This window comes from Triturus cristatus, chromosome 3_1, assembly GCF_964204655.1.
Source record: "Triturus cristatus chromosome 3_1, aTriCri1.1, whole genome shotgun sequence".
Taxonomy (NCBI): Eukaryota; Metazoa; Chordata; class Amphibia; order Caudata; family Salamandridae; genus Triturus; species Triturus cristatus.
Genome location: NC_140583.1, coordinates 918,515,117 through 918,539,167, shown reverse-complemented (window position 1 = coordinate 918,539,167; position 24,051 = coordinate 918,515,117). Strand labels below are relative to the sequence as shown.

General features: G+C 48.9%; 1 protein-coding gene across 22 annotated transcripts in view; it reads right to left on the bottom strand.

Moving 5' to 3' along the window:
• The window catches only part of BAZ2B (bromodomain adjacent to zinc finger domain 2B), a 1,481,286-nt gene that overhangs the window by 108,243 nt on the left and 1,348,992 nt on the right, over positions 1–24,051 (bottom strand). For all 22 annotated transcript variants that reach the window (XM_085645472.1, XM_085645482.1, XM_085645489.1 and 19 more), the window contains one exon: positions 19,694–19,965. In XM_085645472.1, the coding sequence (XP_085501598.1) occupies positions 19,694–19,965 (272 nt within the window). The remainder of the gene's footprint in view (positions 1–19,693; positions 19,966–24,051) is intronic.

Below are 24,051 nucleotides of genomic sequence, written 5' to 3'. Positions count from 1 at the left end.
TAAAAAGCGTTACCGAAGGTAAGTAACTTGTTCTTCTGATGGATAAATCTGCCAGTGGACTCCTCACCTTGTGAATAGATTCCCACAGCAGTCCCCACTCCCGGAGGAGGGTGTCCACCTTCCTATACCAGAAAGTCTTGCAACACAGAGCGCGCGAAGTGGCCCTCCCTCCTCATCTCAGAGTCCAAGCAATAATGCTTCGCGAAAGTATGGAGGGAGGCCCAAGTCGCGGCTTTACAAATATCTGCCACAGGAACACCCCGGGCCAAAGCAGATGTAGATGATTTTGCTCTAGTCGAATGAGCTCTAATGCCCTCAGGAGGAGTCTTACCAGCCAGGGCGTAGCAGATCTTGATGGAAAGGATGATCCATCTCGATAGCGTGCGCTTGTGCACCGCTTTACCCTTCGAATGACCAACGTAGCCAATGAAGAGTTGATCATCTAGACGAAAGTCTTTAGTCCTGTCCAGATAAAAACTCACAGCCCTCTTCGGGTCCAGGCGATGGAGTCTTTCCTCCTCTTTGGAAGGATGAGGAGGTGGATACAAAACAGGGAGAGTAATAGACTGGCCCAAATGGAAAGGAGTAATAACTTTTGGCAGGAAGGCAGCCCTGGTCCTCAGAACCATCCTTTCAGCATGTAATGTAAGAAAAGGGGGTCTAGAACTAAGAGCTTGGAGCTCACTCTCCCTCCTTGCCGAGGTTATGGCTACAAGAAACACCACCTTAAAGGACAACAGCCTCAACGGACAGCTATGTAGAGGCTCAAAAGGGGACCCCATCAGAATGGTTAAAACCACATTAAGGTCCCACTGAGGCATTACAAAAGGAGTGGGAGGAAACAGGTTTGTAAGGCCCTTGATAAACCTCAGTACAACCGGAGATTTAAATAGTGACGGTTGATCAGGAAGGCATAGAAAAGCCGATAAGGCCGAAAGATAGCCCTTGACCGTGGCCACAGCACAGCCCTGCTGAGCCAAGGAAAGAGCAAACTGGAGCACATCAGAAAGATGGGCTTTTAAAGTGTCAATGGATCTCTCTCCACACCATTTAACAAACTTGGACCACCTATAGGAGTAAATGGACTTGGTGGAGTGTCGCCTGGCCGATACAATAACGTCCACCACATCAGGCGGAAGAGAGAATGAACTCAGGTTGCCCCGTTCAATCTCCAGGCATGAAGGTGTAAGCTCTGGAGGTGGGGGTGTAGAACCTGCCCCTCCGACTGCGAGAGAAGGTCTGCCCTCAGAGGGAGACGGAGCGGAGGGCACGAGGAGAGGTGGAGAAGATCTGTGTACCACACCCTTCTTGGCCAATCTTCCTCAGAACCCGAGGAATCAAGGGTATGGGAGGAAACGCGTAAAAGAGTTGCGAGCCCAAACTCAACTGAAACGCGTCCCCCAACGCCCCTTGCATCGGATACTGGAGACTGCAAAATGACGGGCAGTGCGCCTTCTCTCGGGTTTCGAACAGGTCCACCCGAGGGGTTCCCCACGTCCGAAAGACGTAACGAACCACCTCCGGATGGAGCCTCCACTCGTGATCGGCAGAGAACTGCTGACAGACTGTCCGCACGTACGTTCAGCACCCCGGCCAGATGATTTGCCATCAGACAAATCTGATGGTCCTGAGACCAGGACCAGAGACGCAGAGCCTCTCTGCAGAGACAACGCGACCCCACTCCTCCCTGCTTGTGGACATACCCCATCGCGGTAGTGTTGTCCGTCAGGACTTGAACCGACTGACCACGAAGGGAAGGGAGGAAGGCCTTGAGCGCCAAACGAATCGCCCGCAATTCCAGAAGGTTGATGTGAAGCAACCTCTCCTCTGGAGACCAAAGACCCTTGATCTCCAGATCCCCCAGATGAGCACCCCACCCTAAAGTGGATGCATCCGTAATCACTGTGGCCACCGATGGAGGAAGATGGAAGGGCTTTCCTTGGGACAGATTGTCCTCCACGCTCCACCAAGACAGATCCGCTGCAGTTTCTCCGGAGATCCTGATCGACTCCCTGAGATCTCCATTGTGCTGATACCACTGCCTGTGGAGGCACCACTGGAGCGCCCTCATGTGCCAGCGTGCATGGTTGACCAACAGAATGCAGGAGGCGAACAGACCGAGCAGGCGAAGGACCTTCAGAACTGGAACAACCGCTCCATTGTGGAATAAAGGGACCATTTCCTGAATGTCGAGAATCCTTTGAGGAGGAGGGAATGCTCGACACACAGTAGTGTCCAGTACCACCCCTATGAACAGGCTGCGTTGAGAGGGCACCAGGTGAGATTTGGGCACATTGATTGAAAAACCCAAGTCGAATAACAGCCGAGATGTTACCTGCAGATGATGCTGCACCATCTCTGGGGACTCTGCCTTCAGAAGCCAGTCGTCCAGGTAAGGGAATACCGGAATCCCCGACCTCCTGAGATGAGCAGCCACCACTGCCATCACCTATGTGAAGACTCGAGGTGCGGTAGTAAGACCAAACGGAAGGACCGCAAACTGGTAGTGTTGCGACCCAACCGTAAACCGGAGATACTTCCTGTGCGACTTCAGGATTGGGACATGAAAATATGCATCCTGCAAGTCGATCGACACCATCCAGTCTCCTTGCTGCAACGCCTGAAGAACCTGCGCAAGGGTCAGCATCTTGAATTTCTCCTGTCTCAGGTAGAAGTTCAAGACTCTGAGGTCCAGAATCGGACGCAATCTGCCATCCTTTTTGGGAATCAGAAAATACCGGGAGTAGCATCCCTGACCCCTTTCCTGCTCCGGAACCACCTCTATTGCACCCTTCTGAAGCAAGGCTAGAACCTCTTTCTGCAGGAGATGCAGATGGTCTTCCGAGCAATAACCTTGGCAAGGAGGGTAAGGGGGAGGAAACTCCCAAAAGGGAAGGGCGTACCCAGTCTCTACGAGGTTCAAAACCCAAAGGTCTGTTGTAACAGATTTCCAACCCCGTAGAAAGTAGGACACCCGACCCCCCACAGGACTTGCATGATCTAGGATGGGGGATCTAGGGCTGCTTCCCTGAAGCCTCATTGGGAGCAGAGGAGGAGGACAAAGAAGAGGGGTTGCGTCCAGAACCTCTCCGACCCCTTTGCCTCCCTCTATAGGACCTATAAAGGGGATTCTGTTGTTGTTGCTGCTGCTGTTGCTGCTGAGGCTGTCGGAAGGAGCGAAAGGATGATTTTCCGAAACCCCTAAACTTTCTAAAAGCTGAACCCCTAGTAGGTGCCTGCAGACCCAAGGAAATTGCCGTCAATCTGCTGTCCTTAAATCGTTGTAGGGCAGAGTCTGCCTTCTCCCCAAACAGTTTCTGTCCGTCGAATGGCAGATCCACCAATGTGGCCTGAACATCCGCAGAGAATCCAGAGGAACGGAGCCACGCCTGTCTTCTCACGGCTATAGATGAACCCATAATTCTTGCCACCGAATCCGCCGTATCCAGCCCTGACTGGATCACCTGTCTGGCAGCCGCCTGAGTGTCCGCAACCACCTCCAAGAAGGACGCCTTGTCACCCTCAGGCAATTTAGGGGCTAAAGATTTTATTGAGTCCATCAAGGCATGAACATAACGTCCCAGCAGGCACGTGGCATTAGATGACTTCAGTGCCATTCTTCCTGAAGAGAAAGACTTTTTAGCCGCCTGGTCGACTTTCTTGGACTCCCTATCTGCTGGAGACTGAGGGAAAGCACCCAAAGCATGTTTCGAACAAGAAGCCTGCACAACTAGGCTCTCCGGAGATGGATGCGTTGTCAAAAAATCAGGATCCCCAGGTGCCACCCTGTACCTTCTTGCCACCTGTCTGGAAACCGCCGGAGAAGAAAGAGGTTTCCTCCACACCTCCAAAACCGGCTCCAAGATGGCCTCATTAAAAGGCAACAAAGGCTCCGAAGTTGATGTCGGAGAGTGCAACACCTCCGTAAGCAAGTTAGACTTGTACTCCACAGAGGGCAGCTGCAAATCTAACAGATCTGCGGCCTTCTTAATAACCACATGGTAGGGTGCCAATTCCCGTGGTGGAGAAGATCTTGCAGAAGTTTGTTCCCACTCTGGGGTCGTATCCAAACCACTTGCTTCTTCTATTCCCTCAAATTCATCAGAAGAAGTGTCCACTTCACCTTCCTCCACCTCTGCTCTATAACTTCCTTCTTCCAATACCCTTTGGGCCTCCCTTCTTGATTGAATCCGGGGAGCCGGCGTCGTCGACGTCGTACGCGGCGTCTGTGGAGCCAGAGGTACCGGAGTCGGCGGAGCCACAGAAGGAGTCGGCGGCGCCGGACGCGGCGCCGACAACGGCGCCGAGGAAGGCTCCGAAACAGGATGATCCATCCGAAGCCTTGAGGGATCCCCAGTCGGCGCCGGAAACTGCCATGAAGGCGCCATCGGCATGAAGGGCAGAAAGGGGGCCTGAGCATAATGCTGCGGCACCCCTAGCGTATACGCCATAGGACCCACGGGACCAGTTGGTGCTCCGGATGGGAAGGCCGCCGTATTAAATATACCATACATGGCATTTAGAAATTGCGTTGAATCGGTACCTGGAGCCGGGAATTGTGGATAAGGAACACAACCTGTATCCCTTTGTGGAGTATCCGGTGTCGGCTCCGCAGCGTCTTCTACTGGAGCCGCAGATTCATCAGGCACCGGAGTAGGCTCTTCTTGTTCCTGCTCATCAATAGAAACCTCCGACTCCACTCGAACCGGAGACGACGCCTTTGACGGTGCCGGTGACTGCGCCGGGGACTGCGCCGATGAGCGCGCTGGAGCCCGCTTCGGCGAAGGAGATCCTCTCGGAGACTTCGAAGGAGAAGGTGACAAGTCCTTGCTTCGACGCCGACGGGGCGAAGTCGACCTCGATTTCCTGTTCTTCGAGGACCGACGTCGAGAAGAATGCTTTCTTTTTTTATGATGCTTCTTCGACTTTGACGACCTCGAAGTCGACGACTCCCGCCTCGACTTCTCCTTCTTCCTCCCTCTCTTCTCCTCACCTATCTTTTTCATAAAGAGTTTAGTCTTCCTCTCCTTCAGTGCTTTAGGATTCATCCTCCTACAGCACGCACAATCTTCCACATCGTGGTCCGAAGAAAGGCACCACAAGCAGTCTTCATGTGGATCAGTCATGGACATTAGACCTCCACATTCCCTACAGGGCTTAAAGCCCGACTTCCTCGTCGAAGACATACCAGATTTTCAACAGTAACACAGCAAAACTACAAAGTAGCTAGAGAGCACTGGAAAAAACCATTGCGAGTCGACGGCCAGAAAAAAGGGAACTGACGTCATCACGCCGACGTGGGCTTCTTATGGCTCCGGTGACGTCGTACGGAGTCGCGAGCGGAGCCGATGCATTAGGACGTCACCCACGTCGACGTGGAGTGCTGGGAAAGAAAAGTTCCGTGGAATTCTGGTGCAGGGGATATTCACAAGGTGAGGAATCCACTGGCAGATGTATCCATCAGAAGGACTGCGTTGGAGAAACCAGAGACCACAACTACCCTGAGTTGGACATTCAGAGTATTCACAGAAAACAAGTATACCTTCTGCATACAAGGTCTCACAATTGGCATAAGTAATATGTCTGTATAAGAGATACTGCAAGTGAACAGTAATACATACCATAATACCAAACTGCGCCGAAAGAAGCGTGTAAAAAGGTAATCTTCCTAACTGGAAGACACAACACCTTCAAATTACCTCTTGCGCATTAAGCTATTATTAGAGGAAAAAAGAAAAAGAATATACCTCAGGTATCCTTATACCACTTAAACTGTTACAGACATCTGCACCTGCAAAAAGACTAACAAGGTGTAATCAAAACAGGGACATGTCAATGCCCTAACAAGTTAGGCCGTTTTGAGAAGATAAACATTTATACAACCCAAATATAGGTTCAAAATTAAAGAACATATAAAAGAGAAAGAGCAATTAAGACCCTATCATGGAAGCGTCTCAATGCTGAATCGGCCCATGCCCCAGCGCCGTCAAAGGGCATATTGACTTAACCATGCATGACGCCGGAGCGCCGCCGAAGATGCTTTGGCCCGGCCTACTGAGTCAGCAGTATCCATGCCACATCTTATCAGCTTAGCTGCCTGTTGGACATCTCCAATAAAGTTTTCAACATCAGAATGGAGGCTATCCGGAAGCAATGGCAACATAAACTGCAAGGTATCTGACAGAGCATGGGAAAAACGCCCCAGGACACAAGATGTGTTGGTAGACCTTAACGCAGAATTTGCAGAAACAAAGATGTATTTGCCACATGCATCATGATTCAGAGAGTCCCTATTTAATGGAGTCTTAGGAGAAGAATCCATATCTTGTGAGGCTGTAGCCACTTGAACTACCAGGCTACGCGTGGTAGGATGTCTGAGCAGACAAAATGGATCTCCTGCAGCAGGCAGATGCCTGCGAGATTTAGTGTGGTCCACCGAAACCCCTGAATCAGGCATGGCCCAAGTTTCTAAGAATATGTTAAAAAGGGCTTCACTGTATGGCAGAACAGGCTCTTCCCCTGACTGACCCTGGCAAAGGACATCAATTAGAGGGTCGGTGGACTTCACCTAGGGTGGTGACAAATCCAACACTGCCACCACTCTCCTCAACATATCCGCAAAGGAGGAGCTTGCCTCAGTAGCAAGGCTAGGTGGGGAAGGATGACCAGAGACTGAAGAGAACTCCAGCTCATTAGCCTAACTAAAAGCAGATATCCTACTCTACTCCACCTGAAATGGAATAATCTCAGAGTTGGGCTGAAAAATCCTAGGCCTCCTTGCATCACCCGTTGCAAGGTGACCCTCCAAAGTCTCACCCTTTGGAGGAAGTGAAAATACCACTTCCCCCCGAGTTTGCTCTACCGACTCCGTATCAGATGCCGAATGACGTCCAGAAGGAGACGCTTCAACGTCGATAGGAGACACTTCGATCGACGCCACCAACGTCAATGTCTGAGTCAGCTGATCGATAATGGACGCCTCAGGTGGAGTCCCCGAAGGGCTGTGCACTTGCGCCGAAGCGGAGTTGGCGTGACCAGCGCAGACCTAAAGACTCAAATGGCCCAACCATCATCGAAGACAAACCCACCGGTGCTTGGAGCCCATGGGCTTTCCAGTAGCAGGCGGAGGACCAAAGTTGAGGTGTAGAGAGTTAAAAGACTCCCTCATCTGGGCCACTGATGCCCTGGCTCCCAGAAAAACGCGAGGCGGAATCGCAATCGGACTCCTCGACCAGCGAGCGGGAGAAGCCCTCTGAGACAGAGTCTCCATGCAGCGAAGTCGGAGATGCCGCGCCTTCAAACGCCTGTGCTTACCCATGGACTTCTCTGAAGTACAACATCCCGGAGAACGGCTCTGGCTCCTGAAACAGCCCCATGAACAGACCTCTGTTTTGGAAGAAGGCCTTGTGAGAAAGTGCCATCTTTCTTGCATGGTATGCCCCCACTTTTTGCTGAATTGCTTAATGTACTTTGACGGAGTGTGCCCTGGACTCCTGCCAATCAGGTGCCCAGGGCCTATGTTCCTTCCCCAAAACAAACCAAACCCAAATTGGCAAACCCTGGCCACATGTCAGCCCCTGGTAAATGGTACCCTAGGTACCCAGGGCCTTGTGACCAGGGAAGTCCTCAAAGGGCTGCAGCACTCATTGTGCCACCCTTAGAGGCCCTGTACCCTTACACACTGCCTTTGCAGGCTGAGTGTTTGGGTGCAAGACAAAGACAAAGTCGACATGACACACATCCCTGTGTGCCATGCCCCTCACCTACACTGCCATGGCATACATCAGCCACCCCTCTAGCTGGGTGCCTTATGCCAATGGTGTGGGCACAGGAGCAGGAGCCCTGTGCCCCTACAGTGCCCAGGTCCATTCCTGAGCACTGTCAGTGCAGTGCTGCCATTTAAGAGTACATGGTGCTGAGAGCTCGTCAAACACGAGCTCCACAGCACCATAATGGCAACACTAAAGACTGAGAAGTTTGGTATCAAACTTCTCAGCACATTAAACCCACACTGATGCCAGTGTGGGATTTAATGTACCAAGCACCCCAGAGGGCATCTTAGAGGTGCCCCCTAAAACCTAACCTACAATCCACGTCTGCTCTGAGGCTGCCTAGGCTGCCACCCAGCAGACATGTTGCTGGACCCCTGGGTAGGAGAGCCCCTGCTCTCCTAGGCCTGCAACAATGCACATCCTGGGTGAGGTGCTAAATCTCCTCCCCCAGGATGGGCAGGGGGAAGCTTCAAAGGCATGCCGCCTCTGTGAGCTTCCCCAGGCCACTGCAACCCCCCACTCTGGCGGGAAGCTTTGGCCGGAAACCCCAAATAAGGACAGGGGATGTGCCAGCCTGCCAACCCCACCCCTCAGGTGGGGGAGGCGAGGTGAAGCACATCTCCCCGCTCTCGCCATCTTGAAGATGGGGAGCCCTACCCTATCAGGACTAGGCTACTGCCCCCCTCCCACAGGAGAGAGGCAGGATAGGGGGTGTACCCACCCCAGGACAGGGACCCATTGGTCCCTGCCCTTCACCTACCTGTAACGCCCCTAAATCTAGTATTTAGGGGCACCCTGAACCTTCCTTCCCCAGATTCCAGATTCAAAACTAAAAAGAAGAGCAAGAAGAAAGAAGACCTGCCCTGCAGCTGCTAAAAAGAGGAAGACACCAACTGCTTTGGCACCAGCCCTACCGGCCTGTCGACCCTCGAACCTGCTCCTGCTCCAACCCGGCATCTCTCTGTGGCCAGCAACCTCACAAACCCCGGAGGACCTGGCTACCTTTTGGCTCTAAGCCCCTGGGACTCCCATGAGTAGAGGCTCTACTCAAAACCTACCTCTAATCCCTGGCAGCAGCCCGGAACCGCAAACCCAGCACACTCTGCACCAGCCAAGCCTGGCCAGTGCCGGAGTGAACAAAGACCACAAGGACGACCCCACGGCGACTGTGACCCCGAGTCCGGCACCCAAGGACCTCCCTCGACACTCCTGAAGAAGCCTGCAGCCTCAGAACAAGGTGCCCCCCCTACCGCACTCAACAGAGGGTAAGATTTCCCCGACACCAAAAGGCACCCCTGCACGCGGCACCCCGCGGCCCCCTGTGCCCAATCCCGGGGTACCTACCTATCCTCTAACTACCCAACTTACCTCTCGAAGTGGTGGTGGCACCTGAAGAATCCTTGTCCCTGAGCTTGCAGTCTTTTTCTAAACCGGAGATTTCCCATTGAAATCAATTGAGCGCCCGAAGGCTCAAAAGCACCCTGCACCCAGCCGCCCGAGTGGCCATACTTCCCCACTTGCCCTGAGTAAGTGACCAGGAGCCCAGCTCCCACAGCCGCGTGGCTTGCCAGTCAGCAGCCACCAACCAAGGCCCCCCTATCCCTCATAGGATAACATTGGGCCTAACTCTCTCTGCACCCGGCCGCCCTAGAGTCGCTGAGGGTGAACCAACTGTACCATACTGATCCTGGGGGACCCCTGAGTCTATGCCCAGAACCTCAACTCTGCCAGTCGAGTACTTACCCTTAAACCGATAACTCTAATTTCCTCATAGGGTAACATTGACTGGCTTTTTCCTGAAATTTCTTCTAAGTGTGGACTTTTCAAATCTTAAAATATTCACAAAAAATCAGCCGAGTAACGAAAACGAAATTACTCACCTGCTCTTAGGTGAGCTCCCTGTGCTGGATCTGGTGCCCAGCACTGACTCTGAAAAATACTTACAACTGTACTTACCCGTAACCCAATTTTCTTCCATGGGATATCATTGACTGTTTTTCTGTGAAATTTCTTCTAAGTGTCGATTTCTGCAATCTTTAAATATTCTTCAAAAATCGTATAATATCTGAAAACGTAATTACTTACCTGTTTTGGATAAAGGTCCCAGTACTGAGTCTAGGCACCCAGTACTGGATTACAAAAGTAACGAGAACATACTGTACCTGCAACTTGAATTTTCTTCCGTAGGGAATCATTGACTGTTTTCTTTGAAATATTTTCTAAGTGTCAACTTTTAAAATAGCTAAATATTGTTTAAAAATCATTACAGTAATTAAGTCGACTTTCATCACTTGATTCCGAGTACTGACCCAGGACTGAATCTAGGATCCAGTTCTGGAATTCCAAAAGTAATCTAAAAAGTAATCTGTGGCAAATAACTTGAATTTTCCATTGAGCTCAATGCATTGTTGTGTTTAAAATAGAGTTGCCTATTGCAACCACTTGTAACTGTTTACAAAAGTCAATTACATATTGCAAAAGTATTTATATGAAACATCTCATTCTGAGAAAGTATATTTTAAATCCAAGAGTTGGTTCTAAAATAAAACAAGCATATATTTTTTGTATATAAACCATTGGCCTAGAGTTCAGTTCTTGAGTGTGTGAGACCATTTGCTGACTGAGTGTGTACAACAAATGCTTTACACTGTCCTCTGATACTGCCTTACTGCTCGACCAAGCTACCACTTTAGAGAGTAAGGTTATATGTAACTTTAGCCTCTGTCAAACCCTGGGGGACTGTGGACTCTGTACATCCTGTACCTATTAAGGGACAGTATATACAGAGCCACTTTCTCACAGGCCGGCCTCACAAACTGACCTCCACATGAGAAGACGACCTGGGCCGCAAGGTCTCAAAGAACTGCAACAGACGAGCCGCCAGAAACTTCATATGACATTCCTTGAGCGCCTTCAGCTTAAGTCTCTGGCAGGAGCCGCAATCCTCTGAGTCATGGTGTTCACCCAAACACCACAAACTGAATGCGGCTCTGTAACTGACATTTGTTGAGTAAAGGCCCCACAAAGCTTAAAGTCCGACGAAATTGGAGAAAGGCAAACTGGGAAAAGGCTGGGCTAAACAACTTCAGTTCTGCTCCTTCTATTCCTCCTCCTTGGCACCATCATGAATGCGACAGTAGTTTGGGTTTGAAGAAATATGCACTGCAAGTGGAAGGATGGGTATCCTCTTTTCTGCAAGCATAGAAAACCATTATCTTAGTCCAGTGAGTCCTACAACAGCTCAATCGAACTGGTGTGGAAGTTGAACTCTCCTTTGTTCACGGCGCCAGTGCAGTAGCCAGACAGAAAGCAGCACTGAAATGACAATCGCTGGAGAACATGGTGCCAATGGAAAAATTGGTGTCGGAGCGAGCCAAACAGAGCCCCATACAGACCCGTGGGGCCAGACGGCACCCTTGCCTTTTTAAATATTTCAAGCATTGCTTGGAGGTACAATGCTGAATTGGTTCCAATCGCCAGAAATTCAGGGTAAGCCAGCATTGGTACTGAGAAAGGCATAGGCAATGGAGGTACAATGCTGGAGTCAGGGGCAGCTCCACTAGATATATCTCTGGCATAGACTGGGGCTGTGGAGAAGCTCCGAGAGTCCTAACTTTGGATTTGGCTCTCTGGAGAAAAGAAGAAGAGTACGGCTACTGCTTTTTGTGGTGATGCCTATTTCCCAGCAAAGAGCTTGATGAGGGAGAGGAGTGGGAAGGGGACCATGATCCTGTCCTGGCTTTAGAACAAGATCTAGCGCAGCAACGACATTCGCTGTCCTTTGCCCCATTCATTTAAAAAAACTTGCCCCTCATTCTTTTATTGTCTTTGAATTTATCTTCAGACAAATATCACATCCCAACGAGTTGTGTATCAAGCAGAGGCACCATAAACAATCGTAGGGAGCTGTAAAGAAAACATGTCCATCACATTTATGACAGGGCTTGAACCTTGCTTCTGAGGGCTTAAATATCACCTGTACTGCACCAAATTCCTTTCCTTGCATAAAGACAGAAGCTTCAAACCTGTGTTAAAAGTTTTGGAAAAAAATGGAACTGATGTTGAGGTGGCTGTTTTATGGCTCTAGTGACGTCACCTCGACTCCACTTCCAGTGTGGAGATGGTGCCAATGCCAGAGAGCCATGGCATGCGTTTTTAGATCCAGTCTGCAATATTCAAATTTGAGGACTCTAGAGGTAGAAGAACAAGTTACTTACCTTCGGTAATGCTTTTTCTGGTGGATACAGTATCTGCCTGTGGATTCCTCACCTTGTGAATATCCCCTGCGCCAGCATTCCACGGAACTTTTTTCCCCAGCTCTCTACGCCAACGTGGACGATGTCATAATGCATCGGCTCCGCTCGCGACTCCGTATGACGTCACCGGAGCCATAAGAGAGCCACGTCGGCGTGATGACGTCAGTTCCACCCATTTTTTCCGTGCCCCCGAGACGCACAGGTGGACCAACGACAAACTCAAAGTATACACAGTATACAATCAAATATACACAGTACATAAACAAAAGGAGAGCTAAACAAAAGAAGCATTTCCTACAAATGTACCAGAAAGCATAACAACATCTCAAACAAGACAACTTTTAAGGTATACAAAGGTTGACAACGGGGAGACGGGTGGGCCAGTGAGGAATCCACAGGCAGATACTGTATCCACCAGAAAAAGCGTTACCGAAGGTAAGTAACTTGTTCTTCTGATGGATACATCTGCCAGTGGATTCCTCACCTTGTGAATAGATTCCCACAGCAGTCCCCACTCCCGGAGGAGGGTGTCCACCTTCCTATACCAGAAAGTCTTGCAACACAGAGCGCGCGAAGTGGCCCTCCCTCCTCATCTCAGAGTCCAAGCAATAATGCTTTGCGAAAGTATGGAGGGAGGCACAAGTCGCGGCTTTACAAATATCTGCAACAGGAACACCCCGGGCCAAAGCAGATGTAGATGATTTAGCTCTAGTTGTGAGCCCTAATACCCTCAGGAGGAACCTTACCAGCCAGGGCATAGCAGATCTTGATGGCAAGGATGAACCATCTTGATAGAGTGCGCTTGTGCACCGCTCTTCCTTTGGAATGTCCAACATAACCCACGAAGAGCTGATCGTCCCGATGATAGTCCTTCGTTCTGTCCAAGTAAAAGCTAACAGCTCTCTTTGGGTCCAGGCGATTAAGCCTTTCCTCCTCCTTGGAGGGATGAGGAGGTGGATAAAAAACAGGGAGAGTAATAGACTGCCCCAAATGAAACGGAGTTACAACTTTGGGCAGGAAAGCAGACCTGGTCCTGAGTACCATCCTTTCAGCATGTAATGTTAGAAAAGGGGGTTTAGAACTAAGAGCTTGAAGCTCACTCACCCTCCTTGCCGAGGTTATGGCTACAAGAAAGACCGTCTTAAAGGACAACAGCCTCATAGGACAACTATGAAGAGGCTCAAACGGGGACCCCGTCAGAAAAGTTAAGACAAGATTAAGGTCCCACTGTGGCATTACAAAAGGAGTAGGTGAAAACCTGTTTGTAAGACGTTTGATAAACCTCAGTACGACCGGAGATTTAAATAATGACGGTTGATCAGGTAGACATAGAAAAGCCGATAAGGCCAATAGATAGCCCTTGACCGTGGCCACAGCACATCCCTGCTGAGCCAAGGAAAGAGCAAACTGGAGCACCTCAGAAAGATGGGCTTTTAAAGGGTCAATGGATCTCTCTCCACACCATTTTACAAACTTGGACCACCTGTAGGAGTAAATTGACTTGGTGGAGTGTCACCTGGCCGATAAAATAACATCCACCACATCAGGTGGGAGAGAGAAAGAACTCAGGTTGCCCCGTTCAATCTCCAGGCATGAAGGTGTAAGCTCTGGAGGTGGGGGTGTAGAACCTGCCCCTCCGACTGCGAGAGGAGGTCTGCCCTCAGTGGGAGACGGAGCGGAGAGAACGAGGAGAGGTGGAGAAGATCTGTGTACCACACGCTTCTTGGCCAATCCGGGGCGATCAATATAACTTGGGCCCGGTCTTGGCGAATCTTCCTCAGAACCCGTGGAATCAAGGGTATGGGAGGAAGACGATTCTAGCAATAATTGCACAGGATTAAGGCAACCAATAATAATACAACAATGTGAGCAATAGAGTGCTGTCAAAGTGAACCAAAGGCAACGATTCTAGCCGCAGATTCCTTCACGACCCGCCCTTCCTCCCTGTTCTGCGTGGACCCTTCAGCTGGTCTTCTTCACTCGCCTCCCTCCGGGTGGCATTTGTCTCCTGCGGGTGCCCTCTTTGTCTTCCTCCCTGGCGGGATGCTTTGTTCTGTTTATTTGTTCCACTCCTTTTGTGGTCATTGGACGGTAGGTTCATGTGTAGTTCTGCATCCCTACACCCCGGTTATTCCAGTGTGGGGCCTATTCATAATCTTCTCTCTCTTTTTCATTGCTTGGGGTTTTGACTCCTTCGTAATTCTCTGGGTTTCTTGGCGGTGCCCCTGCCCTTAGATTTTTTCAGGGGATACGACACTCCTTGATGGTGTTGTCTTGGGGTGCTTTGTCGTTACTCCTGTTCCGGAATTGTTGCCCTTCACTGTTATAGATTGTGGTTGCAGACTTTCTGTTGTCTGCCACGTCATTTTTGTCATGTTTTTTCTGCCTTCAGGGAGGTTATCGCCTTCGCTTTGCAGGGTTACTTCTCAGAGCGGTGCTCTGCTCTTTCCTTTCCATGATTTTCAGTAAAGCAGTGCTTGGCACTGTCCCTAATGGTGCTGATCCTCACCATTCGCTTCTTCCCTTTTTGTTTCACTGATTTTTTCGCACACTGTTCCCACAGTTTTGTTTGTGATGGCTCCGTGTTGTGGCGAGGAAAAGTTCTCTGAAGAAAACTGACATCAGAGCGCCAGGGTGGGACTTATGTGACCTCGCTGACGTCACGTCTGCGGATGACGTCAGGGCGGGGTTGCGTGGTACCGCCCCCAGCGCGCAGAGGTGCTGTGGCAAAGATTTTCCAGATCCAGTCTCACGCATGGGGATAATTCTACGTTAAGGAATCTGCGGCTAGTAGTTTATATAAGATATGAAAAGCATAAATTTCTTTAGGAAGGAACTTAGGATTAGTCAGAAGAACCACTATTTTGGTGCATTTGTAAAAAGGGTTCTTCTATAGTTAATGCCTGAAGTTCAACCACTCTTTTGAGTGATGTGATAGCAACAAGGAAAGTGACTTTCCATGTGAGAAATTGCAGTTCAAATTTGAGCAAAGGGTGTGCCCATTAGTCTTGTGAGAACAATGTTGAGATTCCACACTGGAGCAGGTGGACATCTCTGGGGAATGACTCTTTTGAGTCCCTCCATAAAGGCTTAGATAACAGACACTCTAAAAAGAGATAGATGTTGTCTATACTGGAGGTAGGCAGCTATTGTAGCCAGATGTAAGCGTATAGACATGTATGCTAAATTGGAGCGTTGTAGATGTAACAAATAACATATAATGTTTTGCACAGAAGCATCAAGCGGATTGATTTGGTTGTTATTGCAGTATATCACAAAACCGCTTACACTTTGCTGCATAGTAGGTCTTGTGGTAGGACGTCTAGACTCTTTGATAATATTCATGCAGTCTGACGGTAGATTAAGAAAGCCAAACTCAAAGACTTCAGGAGCCAGATCGAGTTGACTGATGTCTGGACGTCTTATGTCTCCATGGCTCTGTGAGAGGAGGTTGGGTGTAAGACACCGTTTTTGGTGAGGAACTACTGAGAGTTCCAATAGGGTTGTGAGCCAAAGTTGACGTGCCTATGTGGGAGCAACTAGGATTAGTGTCAGGGACGCTTGTTTGAGTTTCCGAATCACTAATGGAATGCGTGAGAGAGGCAGAAAAGCGTAAGCAAATATCCCTGACCAATTCATCCATAGTACATTGCCTTTGGACAATGGGTGTGGATACCTGGACACGAAGTTTGGCATTTTGCGTTAAGAAGTGTGGCGAACAGGTCTATATGTGGGAATCCCCACATTTGGAAGAATGGGGGGAGAACTTGAGGGTGTATTTCCCATTCATGGATTTGCTGTGTCTGACGACTGAGCAAATCTGCCATCTGATTGTTTACTCCTGGAAGGTGTTCTGCTAGGAGATATATTTGGTGATGTATGGCCCATTTCCAGATGGTCTGTGCTAGCTGTGACAGCTAGAGAGAGAGTCCCCCTCCCTGTGTTTGTATGTATTACATGGCTGTCATGTTGTCTGTACGAATTAGGACAGTCTTGCATACTAACTAAACTTGAAATACTTTCAGCGCCGGAAAAATGGCTAGCAGCACTGGATGATTTATATGAAGCTGTTTCTGCAGCAAGTTCCAAATGCCCTGAATTGTGTGGGTTTGGAGATGCGATCCCCAACCTGTCATTGATGCGTCTGCTGTCAATACTATCTGTGGAACCGGGTCGCTGATGGGCCGCCCTTTTAAACGTTTTTGTGTGTTCTACCACTGCAGAGAGCAATGGGTGAGGCTGTCCACCAACACTAGATCTGCTAACTGACCGTGAGCTTGGTTCCACTTACGTGCTAAGCATTCCTGTAGTGGGTGCATTTGAAGTCTTGTGTAGGGGACTATAAGAATGCAAGACACCATGATTCCCAGTAACTGCATGAACACTCGAGCTGGTAAGGAGTGTTGAGGCTTAAACTGAGACATCAGGGTTTGTATATTCCGAACTCTGGCTTGAGTTGGGTATGTTAGAGCTTTTTGTGTGTTTATAGTAGCTCCTAGATATGCTTGAGATGTGGATGGTTGGAGATGGGATTTAGACAGATTTACTGTGAATCCTAGCTCGTGGAGCAATTGCAGTTTTTTGTGTGTGGCGTAGACAGCTGTTGTGCGAGCTGGCCTTTATGAGCCAGTCGTCTAAGTATGGGAAGACATGAATATGTTGCCTTCTTAGATGGGCTGCGATTACTGCCAAGCATTTTGTGAAAACCCTTTGTGGGGTTGTTACTCCGAATGGGAGTACTTTGAATTGTTATTGCTGACCTGCTACCACAAACCTGAGGTATTTGCCGTGCGCAGGGTGTATTGGAATATGAAAGTAAGTGGCCTTTAAATCCAGGGTGCAGAGAAAGCCGCCTTGCTGAAGAAGGGGCAACACTTGTTGGAGTGTTTCCATATGAAAATGGTCCGACAGAATGTATAGATTTAGCTCTCTGAGGTCTAATATAGGCCTGAGAGAGCTGTCCTTTTTGAGAATTAGAAAGTTGAGGGAGTACACCCCTGCTCCCTGGTATGGTAAAGGGACTGGTTCTATTGCACCTTTCTGCAACAAAGAGAACCTCTTTCTTTAGAAGGATGACATGTTCTTGTGACATGAGGTGTGATCTTGGAGGAATGTTTGGTGGAGTGCTTGTAAGCACCAGGCAATAACCAGATTTGGATCATTTGTAGAACCCATTTGTCTGATGTAATCGTATTCCAAATGGGTAGAAATTGAGAAAGACGTCCCCCGACAGGAGTGGAATGGTGGTAGGGTATTGAAAGGAAGTCACTGTTTGGTGTTTGCAAGGGAAGTGCGTGTTGAGTAACATCTGCCTCTTCCCTTGTTGTTGTTTCCTCTATATCCACCTTTAAAATAACCTCTTGAAGAGGGCGACTGATTGTTGCCCTTGTAAGAGGAGGAGGGATTGTCTGTAGACATATTTTGGAGCTGCCCCTGTAAAATGAGGGATGAAAGGACCCACTGTTGGAATGTGATTGTAAGGCCCCCATGGACTTAGCAACGTCAGTATCCTTTTTCCTCTTTTCCAGTGATGTATCAACAGCTGGACCAAAGAGGTGTTCTTTGTCAAAGGGTTGGTTAAGAATAGAGGCTTGTACCTCAGGCTTGACTCCTGAAATTCTTAACCAATCATGTCTATGGAGCAGTATACTAGTGTTTACTGCCCGAGCTGCTGTGTCTGCCTGATCTAGAGCACACCTGATAGAGGTGTTAGTTATTAATTTACCCTCTTGAATCAGGGCACTAGCTTTAGACTTGTGCTCATCAGGAAGAAATTCAATGAGATTTTCGAGCTCATCATAATGAGCTCTGTCATACCTTGCCAATAGTGCTTGAGCATTGGCAATGCGCCAAATGATTAGCTGCTTACGACGCTATTCTTTTGCCCTAAGCGTCAAATAATTTAGACTCTTTATCAGGAGGAGGGGCCTCCCCTGTTTGCGAATTAACTCTTTTACGAGTGTTGGAAACTACTAGAGAGTCCAAGGGTAACTGGCCTTTGAAATATACAGGGTCATTAGCTGCAGATTTGTACTTCTTCTCTGCCCTGGGAGTGATGATTCTAGCTCGTACAGGGTCTTTCAAGATGTCATCAGTATTTTTAAGCATCACCCTTTAACATTGGTAATGTTTGTGTAACCCTTTGAGATGAACTTAATCTGTAAAACAAAAAATCCTCCTCTAAAGTCTCTTTACGAAGCTCTACTCCATGATATTGGGCCGCTCTGTTAACAAGCTCAATATATCCAATGTTTTCCGGAGGAGAAGGTCTGGATGGATATAGGTCGAGATGATTATCTGGTTGAGGGTCAGCATTATAATTATCCCGTGGGTCAGTATCCTGTGGTGTGTAGTCATCTATATCCCCTTCCCCTGTATCCTGTGGGTCAGGAGATGGTGGTGGAGGAGAATGTGTAGGTGTAATGAGTAATTTGGATCAATGGTTGAAGAAGGTGGAGAAGGGTTAGTACCCACATGTTTCCTTTTTAGAGGAATGTGGTAGTCTTCTTGTAAGCCCATTTTACTCTTATCAGGAAGTTTGGCATACATCTGTCCTGTTTCTGAATTAATACACAATCTCATTCTGTTTTGGATCTTTAGTTGAAGTACTTTCTTTGGACGCCGGTTTTGGTGTCGAAAGTTTCGGCTCCGGAGGTTTAGCTTTATAGACTGGTAGCACGGAAACTAGAACATGTTTGGATTTCGACACCGAAGGTTTATTAAAATGTATACAATCAGAGTATCTTTTGAGAGCTCTTCTAAAACAAGGCAGGGTTTCGTAATCACCGGTTGGTAGACACATTTTGCTAATAAGCTAATAACTATGTTTTTCAGAACAACCCTTGATTGACACCCAATATTGTTTTTATGAAGCAAAAACTAGCTGGCCCACTTCACAAAAAGGTCCCGAAGGTTTCCCCCTATAGCTGGAACTAAATGTATGCTTATTTGGACAGTTGTAGCTTTCCAGTAGCAAACACATTTGTATATATATGCTGTGCATGTAAGCATGTGTAACTGTCTAGTTAACTGCACTTATGCTAGCTAAAATAAATGTATAAAGAAACTAGAAAGCACTAATGCACTTTTCCTAGGCATTTACACAGGATATGTTGCTTCCCCATTCCAACCCTGGTTACTAATTTCCTTGACAGGAGTACATTATTCTCTGGCTCCAGGGTGGGAATGTACCTGGCAAATGTTTGTGAATAGCCTCCAACTCTCAGGGCTGTGGGTGGTCACAATCTTTTTGCGAAATTCATGCCATGGAATGCCCAAGCCTGGCCCCTTGAAGCAGATTTTCTTTTTATACATAACTTTAAAGCACACTGATGTAAAATAAATTCTGGTTTAATCCTTCAACAAGTGTGAATTCATGTTTTGTGAACACAAAACACAGACTGACTAATAAAACTGTCTCTTTACACGCCAACATACAATCTTTAGTGGGTAAATGTTTTGTGAATCAGATCCATTAAACGGGTCAGGGTATGTGCATCTGCACACGTGAGTGTGAATCTCCTTTTCAAAGAAGTAAACTTTTCAAAGAAGTAAACTGTCAAGGCTTATAGAGCCAGCATCGATCCTTTACAGAGAAAAGCACAAAATAAATAAAAAGGTTAAGGATTTGCACATTGATAAATAATGCTTGTGTAGAAGAAATACCTGCATGCTGCGACGTCGTTCGATGTGTCCTTATTTGTTTTAGCTTTCTTAAAGCATGGAGAACTCTCTTGTTTTAATTGGCTACCACTATTATTATCATCGGCTTTCCTTTTCTTTGCTTCTTTTCCACCTTTTTTGGTAGGGCTACCCATAGTTGAAGAGTCCTCGTCTTCAGTGTCACCTATGAAGGACAGGCTTCTGCCTCTCTTGTGCTCATTACTCCTTTTGCTTTTGACTATGGTTTTCTTTACTTTAGGCGTTTGGCCACTTGCCTACAAAATAGGAAAGGCACGATTACAAACAGGCCATAATAGTGCAGATAACAAGTACAACCTTCATAGAGTATTATTAGTGCAACATAGATTTAAAGACTGCCTCTTTAAACTCTGATAATATACCACGCAGAAATTTCTTAAGACAGCTCCCTAACCCAATATAATGAAAAAAGGAGTAGTAAAGAATAAGTTACCTACCTTTGGTAATGCCTTTTCTGACATATATATATATATATATATATATATATATATATATATATATATATATATACCTGCTCGCGCTGGTGTCAGTTCCTTTCTTTCTGTGACAACTGACACAGTTCTAGAGCTTTAACTGTCATTCAACAGTTATTTTGTGTGCAAATGTCTCCTAAACCATCATATTTTAAACTGTGTTTCACCTGTAACTGACAGATGTCAGTTCGGATCCACACGATGCATGTCTATGGTGTCTTGATTCGGGCCACAACTCGAAGTCTTGTTCGTTGCTTGTCAAGATGAACAGGAAGGTGATCTGAGATCGGGTGACAAAATTTGCAGAAGTGGAGCTGAGGAAGCCCAAAACTCGGTCTCCTTTGATGCCAACGGCAGGTCATTCTCAGTTGAGGTCATGAAGACTATCTCGTTCACCATTAAAAGATTGTTAAAAAAACAGAACTTTATCGAAGCCAAGCAAATCCAGGAAGAGTCATAAGAAGCATAAGAAGAGTAAGCATGGCTTCACTACGTCAAGCCACTCTCATCATTCCCACCATTCGGAGTCACATGAGGTTCCTGCAACTTAGGACGGATTTGTTCCCCTGTGTTGGAACAACCTTCAACATCCTTGCCTTTTCAACTCCCATCAGGTAAGGTAGCAACGCCAGATCAGCTCCAGCAGCTTAAGAAAGCTATGGGCTTGATCTTTGGCATTATTCCAGATCTGTATGGCATGCTTTCGGGCTCCATGGATCCGTGAGGAAATTCAGCTGATCAGTCATCAATAGATCCATGCTCGACACCAGTTATGCCTCTTGGATTGGTTCAGAAGCCGACATCGGATCCATTGACTATGTAACCTTTGACGTCTTTACTGTTCGCGCTGCGCTTGACGCCCCAGATTATTCGTGCGAGGCCACAAAAGACGCTTGGATTGACGTCACTGACACCGGAACCTGATCCGATAGTTCTTTCTAAGTACTCAAGCAATACTTGAAACCACCCTTGTATATTGTAATTCCATTATATAAATATATTTTTAGAGTCTTTCAGCATTCACTCCTGGGCAAGCAGCACAGTGGATTCAAAATTGTCTCCCTCTTGTAATTGCAGTGTCCTCCACTTTCATGATCATGGACTATGCCAGGCTATAGCCTGAATTAACTTATCGGAAAGGGCATTAAGGGCATACAAATTATATTCTGGATTCATGTTTTGCTAACTGTTTCTCCCAAGTAGTACTGCTTTGTTAATGAATCATAGGACAAGTTACTTACCTTTGGTAACGTGCTACCTGGTAGAGACAGGATCTAGCTGCTGATTCCCTACTTTAGAATCCTCCTCAGGTGGCAGACTGGAACCCGGAAGTTTTTCAGCAGTACCTATGCGCATTGGTAGAGGGTGTAGAGCGACTCCGTAGCATCGGTGTCTCCTGAATGTGAGATCAACAGAGTCCATATAAGCCCTCCCCCATTGCACTGACGTTAGTTTCTTCTGGGAATATTTTCACGCCAACAACACAGAGCCACTTAAGGAAACAGTCATTGGAAACAGTGTGTCAAAGGGAAAGCGCTGTAGTAGTATGCAAAGAGGGGATCTTGGAGACACCAGGGCCCTCAGTTCACAGAGTGGGAACGATGGGCGGGTCGATAAGAGATCTGCAGCTAGAATCTGTCTCTACCAGATTCGGCGTTACCAAAGGTAAGTAACTTGTCCATCTGATAAGAGACATGAAGCCGCAGATTCCTTATCTTGGAATCAGATACCCAAGCAATACCATCCTTGGAGGAGGAGCTGCGAACTGATCTCATCAAAGATCCCCAAATAGGAGAGGCCGGTTCAAAAGACAGAAAGGGACCAAACAATCCAAAAATGACCTGTGAAGCAAGAAGTTCGCAGAAGGACTGATCTCCAAGAAGGACTAGGAGCACGTAGGGAGTAGAAAGCTATAAGAATGCGATAACACGGTATAGAATCAGAAAAAGAGGCACCCCAAAAGGGGATGCAACCTAAGATTTGTGAATGCAAAGGGACCAAGGGCAATAGTCCATAGAGTCCAGGCTCAAACCCAAATGCAAGGAGGATACACAGTGTGCTCAACCGCAGCAACACAAAGCGTGAACGTGTAGCGCCCCCAAGAGTCCAGCCAGCGGGCCTCTAGGGACGGCGGAATCAACAGTGGCGGCAGGGAGGGAAAAGCAGTCCGCAAAAGGGGGCTGGTGGCTGAGGGGTGAAGGGAAAGACACGCCGGGTCTCGTGGCGCCAGGAGGTGCCGGTGCAGAAGATGCTGAGGCACCAGGTCCCCTGAGGCAGGACGCCTCCAAGCCCCCATCAAGGAAGAAAGGAGCGAACCTTCAAAGGGAAGTAAGACTTCCCTCTCACCAGAGCCCTGGTGAGGACCTCCAATAGATGGTCCGCCGGAAAGTGAGCCACCGGGTCACCCATGCGCAGGATGCCCACAGCCGTGGACACCGCGTGAGCGATGGCCGTACCCGCCTCCGTAGGGCCCGGCGGTGGACAAAGCAGCTCCTCCGTGGGCAAAGGCTGCAAACTAAGGTGGCCGTCCCTGAGGCCAAGCGGGACGGGCAAGGGCCAGACCTGGAAGTCAGAAGGAGCAGAAGAATGAGGGACCTGCCGCTCTTCCGACGAACACCACTGCCTCAGGAAGGGCGGGGAGCCGCCCTTCGATGCCGGTGAGAAAGACACCACACGGCGACCAGTCTCCGGGGAGGACGACACCAATATACAGCCTGCCTCCGGAGAAGGAGCGTCCGAAGACGAATCCGCGGTACGACTCCTGCGAGGAGCCGTAGAGTCAGCTGCTTGAGGCAGGAAGTCGGCACCATCCGGCGTCACCAGACAAGGTACCTCCAAGTCACCCCGCACCAGAGAGGAGACCGGAGTAGAGCTGGAGCCGCACCGGCTCCGGGGCGGCACCGGAACAATGTCAACCCGACCCCCGCCGAGGCAGTCCCCTGCGTGGGGGGAACGAGACGGGCCTGGGGAGTGGCACGAAGCCTTCCGCCAGCCGTGGCCCAGAATGAGGCGATGATTGCTCGGCAACCCATGTGGCGGCACCAGGGACAATTCAACCTCCTACTCGCCCTCCGACGAGGCAGCCGCCTGTGGCGAGGGACAAGAGGGGCCCGGAGAGGGATGAGGGGTCCTGCCTCGGCCTCGACCCAGAACGGGACGAGGAGGGTCCACCAACCCCTGTGGCTCCGCACGGTTCAGCTGCTGCCGGCGCCGTAGCGGCGTCACCTCGGCCTTAGACAGGACCACCTTGTCAAAGGACCGAGGGGGGCTCAGGGATGCGACTCGAGCCCCGGCGACATCCCGCGACACCACAGGGACCCCCGCGGGAGTTTGCAGCGAGGCAGGGACGCCGTGGCCTGAAGGAGGTGCCGCTGAGGAGCCGCACCCCAACAGCACCACATCCTCCAAGCCTGGATCCGAACCAGTCGGCGCCGGGGAGGGCCCTACGCAGGGCGAGGGATCCGCCGACGCCCCAGGAGGGGAAGGAGGAGACGACGCCAGTGAGGCCTGCAAAGCCGTAGCGTATGTCTCCATTTGGACACTCGACGCCCCAACACCGGGAAACAGTGGATAGGACGACACGCGGGGCCGCATCAAGACAAAGGAAATATCAAGACAAAGTTAAGGTCTTGCTAGAGCATCACCAACAGTTTGCGAAGGAACATGTCAGCTCTTTAATAAACCACTTCACAACTAGTGATTTAAACAAGGACCGTTAATGTGGCAAATGTCAAAAGAGCAGACAAAATACATTCTCCAGTGCCCATTGCAAGGCTTTGCTGAGCTAAAGACAAGATAGCATTAGCAGCTTTGCTTGCAAGGGGTTAGAATCTGGGCTGCTCCACACAA